The 13,779-nt window shown below is 37.2% G+C and overlaps 1 protein-coding gene across 2 annotated transcripts in view; it reads right to left on the bottom strand.

Moving 5' to 3' along the window:
* LOC149812337 (putative RNA-dependent RNA polymerase 1) overlaps positions 1 to 12,714 on the bottom strand; it is a 37,650-nt gene extending 24,936 nt beyond the window's left edge. Inside the window, exons 1-3 of one of the 2 annotated variants that reach the window (XM_089992867.1) lie at positions 12,551 to 12,714; positions 12,354 to 12,430; positions 10,280 to 10,826 (exon numbers count right to left, since the gene is read on the bottom strand). In XM_089992867.1, coding sequence (XP_089848993.1) covers positions 10,280 to 10,807 — 528 coding nt within the window. In that variant the 5' untranslated portion in view covers positions 10,808 to 10,826; positions 12,354 to 12,430; positions 12,551 to 12,714. Of the gene's footprint in view, positions 1 to 10,279; positions 10,827 to 11,564; positions 11,699 to 12,353; positions 12,431 to 12,550 lie in introns of those variants that run through there. The other variant, XM_089992868.1, reaches the window with a different exon arrangement.
* Positions 12,715 to 13,779: the final 1,065 nt, after the last annotated feature.

Below are 13,779 nucleotides of genomic sequence, written 5' to 3'. Positions count from 1 at the left end.
AATCATTTTTTTTTGCGTAGATCTGATAACAAATCTGGTGTCTGACTAAGGTCATGACCCAGATCTGTCATCAGATCTAAGGGACACGGTGGATGCGTGTCTTCAGGTGGTCTCTTGTCGTGATCTCTTGCTGTAACCCTATAGTTGTGGGGTTTTTTTGCTGTCGTGATTCCTGTGTCTGGGAGCAGCTGCCGTGATTTTTGTGTTTGGGAGCAGATGTTGTAACCCCTGTGTTGGGATTTTTTAAGCTGTCGTGATTTTTGTACCTGGGAGCAGCGGCAATCTCATTTCCTGTGTTGTTTTTGTGATCGGGATATGACAGTGCCCTGAAGAAACGATTTTTTTTTGTTGTCGTGATTTATATGTCTGGGAGCAGCAACTCTCGTGAATTTTATTTTCTGCGTGTGCATATTATTGTTGGTCGTGAATCTGGGTGCTGAGTTCTCAGATCTGTCGTGATTTCTATTTTCTGCGTGTGCATATTATCGTTGGTCGTGAATCTGGGTGCTGAGTTCTTCTCAGATCTTATTTGGTTGTTCGATTTCAGAATATGAATATCAGCAGTCGTGATTCCCTGCTGTGTCGTGATTTTTTTTGTAACATGTGTGTTGTGAAAGCAGCATGTTAATATCAATTGTTTTTCTGTCGTGGAAGCAGCAAGCGTGATTCCCTGCTGTGTGTGAAAAATATTCTGTTTGTGGGAAGTTTTTATCTACTGTCGTGGGATTCTGTGTTGAGTACAACTGCTGGTCGTAGTATTGGCTGATGCGTGATTGTAAAACACGCTATTTTCTGTGTCGCTTGTAGCCTGTCAAGATTTTATTTCTGGTGTGGCAAACTGTGTAGTCGTGGACTTGCCTGACGTGTGATTATAAAACTTGTTGTTCAAGTGAGTGAATTTGATTTTTTTTGCAGCTGAAATAGAATTAAATATTCAGTTTGGTGAAACCTCGAAATGTGATTCCAAAATTGAACATATTGGGAAGTATAAGGCTTTTGCAAATCCCTTCTTGTATGGCTCTTCTGTAAGGTTGAATGAAACTAACTATGTCAGGTGGTCCAGAACTTTTATGATGTCGGTATTTGGACATCGTAAAAAACATATTTTGTTGGAAGACGAACCTAATGAAAAGGTGGGAAAATACGTTACTTGGGATGAAGATAATGACAGTTATGTCATGGATCATGAATAGTGTTGAACCCCATATTGCAGATGGTTTAATTTACTATAATACAACCAAACAGGTGTGGGACAATCTTCGAGATACATACTCACAAGAGACTAATGTGAGTCGTATCCTGCAAGTCGAACAGGAGATATAATTTACAGCAGGGAGATCAGACCTTGGCCCAGTACTATGCCTCCGTCAAAGCTGCGTTTGAAAGACTCAATGCTTACATGCCTCTTTGTTGTTCGAAGCAAAAGGATCATCAAGAACAGACTATGGTTGCTTGGTTTCTTACAGGTTTATCTTCAGAATTCTCTGTTGCAAAAGTCCAAATGTTGACTGGATCAGATGTACCTACTCTTGCTGATGCATACAATCGTCTGAGTAGACTTACGATCTCTTTTCCACAATCTCAACCTGTCACCCAGTCATCTGCTCTAGTTGTCTCATCTGGTTATGGGCGTGGAAATATTCAGAATATCAGAGGACAAGGTCGTGGGCAAGGTATGGGAGGCAGAGGAAAACTTCAATGTACATTCTGTGGAAAATCTGGACATTTAGAAGATCGTTGCTGGGATAAGCATGGTCGGCCAACCTCTTCTTCATCAAAGTCATATGCTCCAAAAGCAAATGTTACTACACTAGAGGCAACAAATGTACATGATAATATCTCTGCAAGTGACAGTATCACCCTCGGTCGAGTTGAATATGATGAGCTGATAGCTCTTCGCCCTTTGAGTTTCACCTCTCCTATAGCCGGTGTTGCCTACTCAACAGAGAATCATCTTCATCCGAATGACAGTAAGTGGATTATTGACTCTGGTGCATCCAGACACTTGTGTAGAAATTCGCTTGTCTTTTCAGATCTAAAGGATATTATTGTTCATCGAGGAGTCTCATTAGCCGATGGGAGTTCCTCACCAGTTGTTGGTCAGGGAAATATTTCTATATCCTCCTCCTCACAGTTGAAAAATGTTCTTCATGCTCCCAACTTTCCTCAAAGTTTACTCTTTGTTAGTTGCCTTACAAAAGAACTAAATTGTAGAGTAATATTTGATCCAATAGGTTGTCATTTTCAGAATTTGCTGACGGGGAAGAAGATTGGTGGAGGCTATAAAGAAAATGGAGTCTACTACCTACATCATCCAGTGGGTAATGTTCATGCTGCAGTGGAACACTCATCCAGTCCTGTTCAGTGGCATCGTCGTCTTGGTCATCCTTCATTGTCAAAGCTTCGGTTTGTCTTTCCTCAAATTCCTTCTACTACATCATTTCAGTGTGAAGCATGTCAGTTGGGCAAGCATCATCGAAGTTCATTCCCTTCGAGTCAGAGTCAGTCTAGTCATAAAGTTTTTGAACTTCTTCATGCAGATGTATGGGGTCCTTGTAAGATTCCTACTAGGACTCAATGTCGATATTATCTTGTTATTGTTGATGATTTCTCTAAGTTGTCATGGGTGTTTTTAATAAAAGAACGATCTGAAGTTCCAAGTATTATCAAATCCTTAATTCTTGAAATAAAAACTCAGTTTGTATCTATTGTCAAGATTGTTCGCACTGATAATGCTCTTGAGTTTAAATCAAAGGTTCTGTTACAATTTTACCAAGATCATGGCATTCAACCCCAAACTACTTGTACCTATTCATCTCAACAAAATGGGGTGGCTGAAAGAAAACACCGGCACCTGCTTGATGTTGCCCAGACCATTATGATTCAATCTTATGTTCCTGCGTTATATTGGGGTGATGTGATTACCACTGCTTGTTATCTGATCAATCGTATGCCTTCATCTTCTGTGGTGATCAAATTCCATTGCATATCCTAAAACCTAATGCCCCACTCTTCTCTTTCTCACCAAAAATATTTGGATGTGTTTGTTTTGTACACAAACTTGGCCCTGACCGTGATAAATTAGCTGCTCAAGCTACAAAATGCATATTTCTAGGTTATCCAAAAAATCAAAAGGGATATCGATGTTATGATCCTATTTCTCGCCGAGAATATGTCAGTGCGGATGTATCTTTCTTGGAATCCACTTCATATTACTCTAGTACCGGTTCCCCGCTGCAGGTTGATCCAATTGACTCTTTTCCATTACCTATACCTCATTCTTCTTTGGAATCTGTGCCCTCATTACCGAACCAAACTTCATCCTCTTCACGATTTAATAATCCTCCATTGGTATATGTGCGTAGAGCTCCACCTTCGCAAGTGCCTCCATCCTCTTCTTCTCCTGAGGTAAGTACTACTGACAATAGTGATCTTCATGATGATGATAACAGGCCTATCGCTCTACGTAAGGGGACACGACAATGTACCTTATATCCCATATCTCATTTTTTCTCCAATGTCAGAATTGGAAATCAGATGAAAACTTTTATTTCAGCCTTATCTGCTGAAACGAATCCGCTAAACTATCAACAGGCAGAGCTAGATAACCGCTGGAAGCTGGCTATGCAAGAAGAAATAGATGCTTTAGTGTCTCAGCATACATGGGATCTAGTTGATTCCCCAGTAGATGCTGACATTGTTGGATGCAAATGGGTATATACAATAAAGTACAAATCGAATGGTTCTATTGAAAGGTACAAGGCCAGATTAGTAGCAAAAGGGTATACTCAGACATATGGTATTGATTTCTTTGAAACCTTTTCTCCTGTTGCACGGATGGGCACCATTCGTCTTATTCTCTAAGTAGTTGTTCATCATGGTTGGAGTTTGTGTCAATTAGATGTGAAAAATGCATTTCTATATGGGGATCTATCTGAGACAGTTTACATGCAACAACCTCCAGGATTCGAGGTTGAGAGAGAGTGTCAGAAGGTGTGTAGATTGAGAAAGGAGATTTATGGCTTGAAACAAAGTCCGCGTGCATGGTTTCAAAAGTTGTTTGAAGTGATGTCACGCTTTGGCTTTAACAGGTCAGCGACAGATCATACATTATTTATCAAGAAAACTAACTCAGGCATAGTTGTTATGGTGGTATATGTGGATGACATCATTCTTACAGGAGACGATGTGAAAGATATTAAAGCCACAAAGGCTCATCTTCAAAAACACTTTGTTACAAAAGACTTTGGTTCACTTAGATATTTTCTGGGTATAGAAGTTGCCAGGAGCCGTGAAAGGATGGTTTTGTCTCAACGGAAGTATGTTCTTGACTTATTAAAGGAAACGAGAATGTTGGGAGCTAAACCAACAAATATTCTCATGGACCATAAAGTTCAGTTGTTTGAAAAAGGGTCAAAACCGGTTGATAGCAAAAGCTATCGCTCACTAGTAGGGAAGCTACTGTATGTAACTGTGACCAAGCCGGATATTGCTTTAGCAGTAAGCAAAGTTAGCCAGTTTATGGACAAACCAACTGAGGTACACTGGAATGCAGCTATAATGATTCTCAGGTATTTAAAATCTTCTCCTGGAAAAGGGTTATTGTTCAGGAAAGGTGGAACTCTGGAGATAGTGGCTTATTCTGATGATGACTATGCAGGATCTGTAGTAGATAGAAAATCTACCACAGGATTCTGTGTGTTTCTGGGAGACAACTTGATTTCATGGAGAAGTAAGAAGCAAAATGTGGTTTCTAGATCGAGTGCAGAATCAGAATATAGGGCTATGGCCCAAACAACTGCTGAATTGATGTGGGTTCGTACTGTTCTTCATGATCTTCAGGTGAAGGTTTCCTCTCCTATGACCATGATGTGTGATAACAAGGTTGCCACATATATAGCGAACAATCCTGTCTTTCATGAGAGAACAAAGCACATTGAGGTTGATTGCCACTATGTAAGAGATATGGTTCAAGCTGGTCATATCATTACCAAATATCAAAAGTCGGAGGACCAAGTTGCAGATATGTTTACAAAGCCTCTTGCTAGACCAAATTTCTCAAAATGTTGTGACAAGCTGAGCATGATTGATATTTATGCTCCAGCTTGAGGGGGAGTGTTGAGATTAAGAGGTTTTAAGTTTAAGTTTTCCTAGACTAGAGGTTATTTGATATTTAATGTTTAATGAGGGACTTGTGTGTAATTTCTTTCTTTGGCCTCTCTCTATTTAACATAGAGATTAACCTTAATCTATCTTAACGTGTTTTCTTATTCCATAGCCGTCTCTCTCTCTCTCTCTAGGTTCCTGCGCATCTCATCTAAACTTCTACAAAATTATTTCTGATTACAAAAAAGTAAGATTTTTTTTTTTGTTAATGCTTTGTTTTTACTAACAAAAATGATAAACTTTCTGCTAAAGCTATTCCTTGTGTATTTTTGGGATATGACGAAAATAAAAAATGATATAGATATTATGAGATTGAAAAGGACAAACTTTATGTTTCAATAAATGTAACTTTTCTTGAAAAAGAAAATGAATTTGATAAGGTTGATTCGAAGAAATGTTAATTTTTTTATAGTGATGTGCACGAGAGTGACAATGATGACACTAATGATGCACATGAGAATGATAATGATATTCATGATGCTATAGTTGAACCGCACAATGAAATACAAGTATATACTCATCGTACCAATGATCATCCTCCATGTCCCTTAGAAAAATATTATCAAAATCAAGACATAGATCAATATAGTATTAGAAGATCCATGAGGATCTCCAAAGCCCCCAATAGATTCGTGTCCTATGAATCCTTTGAACCAAAGTATCGAGCATGTATTATAGTCATCCACTCGTACGTAAAACCATCTTCTTATAATGAGGCTAAAAATCACCAAGAATGAATTAAAGCTATGAAAAATGAAATAAAAGCCCTAGAAAAAGTAAAAACTTGGAAAATTAAATTATTACTTATAAGAAAAAAAATGATAAAGTGTAGATGGGTTTACAAAATTAAAACTAAAAGTGATGGGACATTAGAGAAATACAAAGTTAGGTTAGTAACTAAGGGTTACAGTAAAAAATATGGAATAAACTATGAGGAAACATTTGCCCCAGTAGCTACAATGACTACAGTTAGAACACTCATTGCTATAACATCTATTAGAAAATAACTTATTTATCAAATAGATATAAAAAATGCTTTTCTCAATGGTAATATTAATAAGAAAGTTTATATGAAACCTCCCCTAGGACTAGGGTTGGCACATGGTAAGGTCCTTCCCTTGCGCAAGGTCTTGCATGGTCTGAAGCAAGCTCCTAAGGCTTGATATGATCATTTTATTATTGTGATAGTTCAACTAGGTTTTATATCTTGTTACACTGACACTGCATTGTTTGTTAAGTTTTTTGATGCAGGTATAATAATTCTACTTCTCTATATAGATGAACGATTATCACAGGGTGATAAGCAAGGAGTTAGTCATATCAAAGATGTCCTCAAGGCCATCTTTGATATGATAGATCTTGGTTTTCTTCTCCATTTTCTTGGTATTGAAGTAGTTTATTCACCTCGTGGTTATTTCTTATCACAATGTTGATAAAAATTTTGTAGAGGGGAAGGATTGACTTACTCGAATTTCGTTAAAATCATTTTTGAAAGATGTGGGGACACCATTTGCAAGTCTTGACCTTCTTTTGCCCGAAGGAAAGGTAAAGCTCAGACAGGTTCTCGATTTTCATAGCTCGAATCACACAACCACAGGTTCAAGTATGCAAATAACGATTAAATGTGTATAAGCACCGATTGGCAGATTAAATAAAATCAAGATAAATGAGCCAAAGATATGAAAAGTACCTTTTTTGGACTCGAGGGTCCGTTTAGTCCTTTCAGGCTCCTTTTAGTCCAACAATACTTTCGCGTAGATATAAGGGTTCTTCAATGGCTTCGGGACAGAGTGTAGGCATGGCTCAAGTAGGATTCTTCTCCAGAACCAGCACTCAAGTATATGATTTTCAGATGATCAAACTATAAGAGTGAGCCCCCATTTATAGAATTTTGCATGGGATATGGATCTAGGATTTTTTTGTTTTGAATGCAACCCAAATGGATCTGTTCTTATCCTTATAAAAGATAAAACTCAACCAAGAGTTCTGCTTGGGAAAGGACTTTGGGTAGGATAGGTTAAGGATACTCTATTCTTTTAGGCTTTAGGAAAACAAGGATAGGCTTTTAGGTGATTTCTATCCAAATGACATGCGTGGATGGGGTTTCTAGAGGTTTTCTAGAGGTTTTCTATGGATTGGATAATGGAATTTAAGATTTTCATGCTTAAATCGGGTCGAGTAACTTATTTTGGCCATAACTTTCTATCAAGATGTCAAATTGAGACACTGTTTGGTGCATTGGAAAGCTAAAATCCTCAACTTTAATTCATCTTTTCAATGCAAAACCAAATCAATTGTTTTGATGATAAAAAATGCACTCGAAGTGGGACCTACTTGGAAACAAGATTTTCATTGAACAAGTTACATTGTTTTCGTCGTAACTTTCTACTCCGATATTGTATTGACCTGATTTTTAGCTTGTTGGAAAGACAGTTAAGCTAGCAGAATTTTGAAATGACCCGGTCAAAATTGAGGTGTCTACACACAGACTAAATATGCAGTTGAGATAATAGAAAGATCGAGACTTATTGATAAAAAGCGAATTGATACTCTAGAGGTCATCAATGCAAAGATGAAAGAAGATAAAAAACCTTCGAAAGATCCAACTCCATACAGACAAATGATTGGAGTTCTAAACTATCTTTCTATTACTCGACCTAACATTGTGCAAGCTATTAATTTTGCTAGTCAATTTCAACATTCTCTCATTATAGTACATATGAATGATGTAATGAGTATTATTAGATATATTAAAAATACTAGTAATCATGGTTTATTTTTATCATCTTATTCCCCATTATAAGTAATTGAATATTCATACTCTAATTGGGAGGAGATGTGAATTATCGACGCTCAACCATAGGTTTTTGTGTATTTGTAGGTGACTTCTTATTTTCTTAATATCATGAAAGTGCAAAATACAACAAAAGGTGGAAGCAAAATACCGGGCTATGACAAACACTACTTTTGAAAAGTGTGGTTGAGACAATTGTTAGAAGACTTGGAAGTTCACAAAGTAAACCCTCAAGATTATGTAGTGACAACAAAAGCGCATTCTATATCACTGGCAATCATAGGTTCCATGAGATAACCAAACACAGAAATTGATTGTCACCATGTAAGAGATTTTTTTTAAAGACCATTACATTGCCATATGTACCATCTGAGTATCAACTGGTGGACTTCTTCACCAAGGCGCTTCCATCTCCGAGATTTTACTTCCTTCTCAACAAACTCTCGGTTGTGACACCGTGAGTTTGAGGGGTGTTAAAATATTATTATTTAATATACATGATACATACATATATAAAATGTATTCTTATATTGTAATAGAAAATACCCTCTAGGAGTATTTTGATAATTCTGCTTTATATAATAAGGTCTGTCGTGACTTTATTTTTCTTTTTTCTTTTTTGTTTTTACTAGGGGAAATATGGTCTTTTGGACCCAAGAGTCGTTGGGACTCCCTAGCAGCTAGATTTCTAGCTATTGGGGGCTTCCCAACGACTCTATTGGGCCCATATTGCCCGCTTGTTGTGTGTGTATAAATAGGGACCTCTTGTCCCTTTGTTGGTTATGCATTATTTGTGCATTCGTTAAGTAATATATCCATTACGTTTAAGTGTGTTTTCTTGGCCCTTAGTAGGGGTGTCAACGGGTCGGGTTTGGCTTGGACCCAGGTGGAACCAGACTTGGGCCAGATTTTCGGGTATGGTATTGGGTCTGGACCCAAGCCTAATCGAGTTCACTATAAGAAAAACTAACTGGACCCGATAAGAACTACATGAACCAAACCCAAACCATACCCGATAAAACCATATTTTTTATCATTTTTATATTGAAAAATTGTGGGTCTTAATCGGAACTCGGGTCGGATCCGGGTCTAGTATAAAATTACACAAACTATACCCAGGTCCATGTATTAATCGTACCTTTGGGTCCGGACCCAGGTCTTAGTCGGCTTTTCTTATTTATCACCATACCCGGACCATATAGGGTTTGGTTTGGGTCCGGTCTAGGTAAACCAGGCCCGTTGACACCCCCTAGCCCTTGGTGGCTCTTGTGATTGAACCCTTTTTGGGTTGTGTTTTGCCTCTTGTGTGAGGTGTGAGAGCTCTTTCATTTCATTACAACCATATACCCTGATTGCCAACACAAACTTATAAATGCATGTCATAACAGTCTGAGAGCAAAATATGAATACCAAAGAACGAAGCAACAACCATATTCTCAAGCTATAAGATAAAGCATATACGAACATTGCATTATCAATTTGGTAAATCATGGCTACCTCCATATAAATCATTTTACTACAGCTTCAACTCTTAAGTGGGAAGTGCAGACACAAATTTGAAATTTGTTGCAAAAGGCATTATGAAAGAAGAGGATTTTGTTCCCTCTATCAATGCTAGATGAAACAACCATCTTGCAGTGTCACAGTCTAGACAAAAGTCCCGTACTTACATATGGTTGCTAAATCCAACATCCTCAAATATGAGGAGATGAATTCTTCCATTTCTGAATGAAGAATCATTCCTGAACCTCAATCTCATGTTTCAGGAAATTTTTTAAATCAGTTAAAATTCAGAAACCAAGTTAGTAGTATGTAGTTATGTACTAGGTCAAGCTACTATTCAACTCATGACTGATTCCCAATCATGATAGGAGCATGGAGTTGCATCGACTCTGAGCTCCCTTTAATGATAAAAACTTATATATGATCACACATCTGTAAATAAGAACTTATATTTGTGATGCACAACTCCTTGGACAGATGTACAGATAGATGCCTAGGCATCCTGGCACAACTAAGATTTGAACTTCACTTATCAGTCACTGAAGTGGAAGCCAAGGACATAACAGAAGGTAATATGGACAATACCCACTAAATAGATATAAGCAGACAAGACAGTTAAATCTGCTTAAAGCTAAATTTGTGCAATTAAAACACAGATCAGAATGTGTGGAAGTACATGAGGACACACAACACACATGCACATGATACAAGTAAAGCCACAGAAGCCATAATTTGCTGCAAAGGAACCACAACGTCAATAAAAACAAGTGAAAACCATCAATGCAGACTAATTAAGATAGTTCTCAGGGATCAAACCTGAAAGAGCAAATACTTCATGCTCATGTCTTTTTGGCGACGTAGCTGGATTTGCCACACATTCTCATAATAGAGATCAAGCTTATATTCTACACTGCCATAAGTTAGAAAAAAGTATATTTTACGCAAACCAAACCCAAAATCCACTTTGACATTTCGTTTCGAATAGAGACTGTAATAATTTTCTTTTGAAACAAGACATCCAAAGTGCAACACCACTTCTTCCAGAACAAAAAATGGAGTTCTTGGTTGTGGAACAATATCTCTATCCAAATTTCGAGCAGTAAGCCAGGATGTCCTGTAATATAGACGACGAGGTTGTGCAAGAGAAGTAATATATTCAGCACTTTTGATTGTCGTGAATTGAACAATTGCAAAAACTCTTGAGTTCCGCTGCACATTCTTTGGTTTCCTGACCTTGCATGCATAAACAGTCCCATCTCCTGTATGCATTTCAAGAAAGTTCTTAACAATCTCCGCACTAACACCAACTGGAAAACCAGAAACCTGAATAGTCCGCCCTCCCATCTTCTCAAGGCATATAAATCTGCACCAAGCAGGTAAATTCCAAGTCAATACACAACATAATTTATCTTTACCTTCTGCTAATTAAGTTAAATGATGCAATTAGCAAGTTAAATCAAGACCCTGCAAGCATAAATTATTCCGTTGAGAACCGAGACATTCAGAAGAGAAGCAATTGCATGACAATGTCATGCAAATTAAATTCAAGGCCCCAAGTTTGTGCTGTCGTGTAAATTTCTGATATTACTTGTCCATAATCACCTCTCCTCTTCTTTTAATTATCAAATGTTAATATTAAAGACTTGGTCTTTGTTCTTCTGTCGCTGCTCAAATTTAACAGCGACAAAACATCATTTTCCGCAGAGTACATTGATGAACAGAACAGGGGTACATTAAACACTAAATTAGCATAAATGGGTCAGAACCACAAACCTCTAAGAACACGTAATCATTATTCAAATCAAACATCAGCATCAGAAACCAATAGTTAAACACTAAAAAGGCATGAATTTAGACTACATGATTGATAGAATTGGCATCTCACACAAGTATTTGGAAAAGTGTAAAACAAAGGTTTAACCTATGCAACAGCTACTAAAGTAAGAAAATGAACATTTCATTCACCAGGGAACAGTCTCGATATCAATTATCTAAAAGATTTCATTCAAGTTATCTACACAAAGACAATGAAGAAAAGAAAAAAATCATTCAAATCATTGACCGAACTTCAGAACTCCAGAGAGAGAGAGAGAGATTTCACCACAAGATCATCATCAAGAACACCTTTCATAAACTTCAACTTGATGAGTGAAACTGTCAAAATAAGGAAAAAAACGGTTTCAACCCAAGATTTAAAGACATCCGACTCCAAGCATTTCAAAATACAAGCTCATCCAAAAAAACATCATTCTCCTAGAATATAAATGCCGGGATCTCTAGGAAAATCTCCCATTTTTTGTTTTTGTTTTTGTTTTTTCTATTGGCAAGCTGCAGGATTCGAACTCAAGACCTCTTGGTTAAAATAGTGCGACTCACCTAACCATCCAGCTATCTTATTCGGTCCCAAAAGACTATAAAATTTACTTCCTAAGAAGCTCGTCATGAACAACCAGTATCGTGCCTTCACGCTTCCAAAATCTTAACTTTATAAGCAGCTCCACAGTAATAAACAAAACTTTGCAATTTTATGTTAGAAAAAATATATTTTATCTTTAATAATCAGTTGTAAAATTTACACGTATTTTTATAAAAAACTTAACAATATATTAAGAAACGCATGGTTTATCTACAGTATTATGTCACATCCTAAGAATAGAATTCGCTGTCGCTTTTCTCCCTAATTTTATCAAACGCTTCAAACATTAACACTTCTGGTACCACTTCTTTGGTAACCATGGTCTACAATGACTCTCAAACTTCTCCCCAAACACAAAATCGTCCGAAAAACTGATCGTTCATCTCGTAATCAAGATCGAACAAAAGAAACTAAAACCTAAATCCTACAACAGTAATCCAAAAAAAAAGAAAAAGAAAAGGAAGAAGTACGTACCAGAAGTTCCAAACGATCTACTGCTCTCACTCCCCCTTTCCTGGTGAAACGAAGGACGATTCACGTCGATCAAAAGCCTAAATGCATATATATAAGCAAATCGCTCGAAAATTGTGCAAAAATTAAGATGAAGGCGGGCAGACGTCTCCGGTTGCTTGCTGAACATGCACAAAGAGAGAGAGAGAGAGAGGTATTACCTACGCTCAACACTTCTCTGTATTCACCTGCTGCAAGTTAACGGAACGAAGGCTTCGGAAATATGCACTCGCCTACGAAACCAAGGAAGAGAGAGAGAGAGAGTCTCGGCTTCCCAAGCGGACGGGGTGCGAGAGTTTGAATTCCCGACGACTCTGAGTATTCCCGCATAATTCAGTAAACAAACCCTATTTAAAAGGGTGGGGGGTGTTTGCTGTGAGTCTAAAATGACGAAAAATTCCCTCGTTTTTTTTCTCTACAAAAATACCACTACGGGAGCAGGTGAAATCACATTGGACAAATGCAATGTGCCGCAGCATCTGATCATCCTCTATCTGCTGTTCATATTTCATATGAGAGATTGCTCGTTTATAATTCAATCCCCACCGCACATTTCACTTGATAAAAATGGTGTTTTTTTATTTAAAAGTAAATATTGTTTTGGTTTTGTGCAACAACCAGCAGAGGCTTCCAAACACGAACGTCTTAGAAAAAATTTCATAATAAAAATTCTAATATTTTGTGAATGATCATACCAGGGGAACATACCAGAAATAAATAATGGTGATTTTTTCATATCCACGTCGGTCATACTTTGTATATGATATGGACGTCATATATTAAAAACGTTAAGCATATATTCTAAAAAAAAAAAATCCGTTTGCTTCCTTAGAAAGGAAGTGCGCCGTGCTCTTTCTAGAAGGCTTTTCTGTGTCAGGCTGATAAAACTGGAAGGCTAAAAGGGTACTTTTGGAAGAGAAAAAAACTCTGCTAGGAAAAGAAAGTTTGGACTATAAGAGTTTTTTATGAAAAGTTTTTCAAAAGAAAGTTTTTCTTGTGTGTAACATGATAAAAACTAGAGATAGAAAATATGAAAAAATGAGGGTGGTGGTGATGGCCGTGAGATAGATGGTGGTGATGATGAGATGGGTGGTGAGGAGTGTAAAAATAAAATTTCTATTTTGGTAGAAAGCATTCCTCCACTCAACTCATGGATGAATGTTTTCTATCAAAAAACTTTTTAAAATAAAAACTCTCTCAACAAAAAAGTCTTTCATTTGTAAGTGTCAAAAAATCTATAAGGATTTTCTATTTTGCATCACTTTTTCTACATCTTTCTCGCTTCCAAACTTGACCAAAAACACGCGTGAATGAATGATGGGTTAAAAGGTAAAAGAAAGTTGTTTGAGGATAAGAAAAAACTTGAAAAGAAGGAAGATATAAAATCCTC

Source organism: Nuphar pumila, chromosome 17 (assembly GCF_984573655.1).
Source record: "Nuphar pumila chromosome 17, dmNupPumi1.hap1.1, whole genome shotgun sequence".
Taxonomy (NCBI): domain Eukaryota; kingdom Viridiplantae; phylum Streptophyta; class Magnoliopsida; order Nymphaeales; family Nymphaeaceae; genus Nuphar; species Nuphar pumila.
Note: the sequence above shows the minus strand (reverse complement) of the source record. Positions and strands in the feature narration are given on the sequence as shown.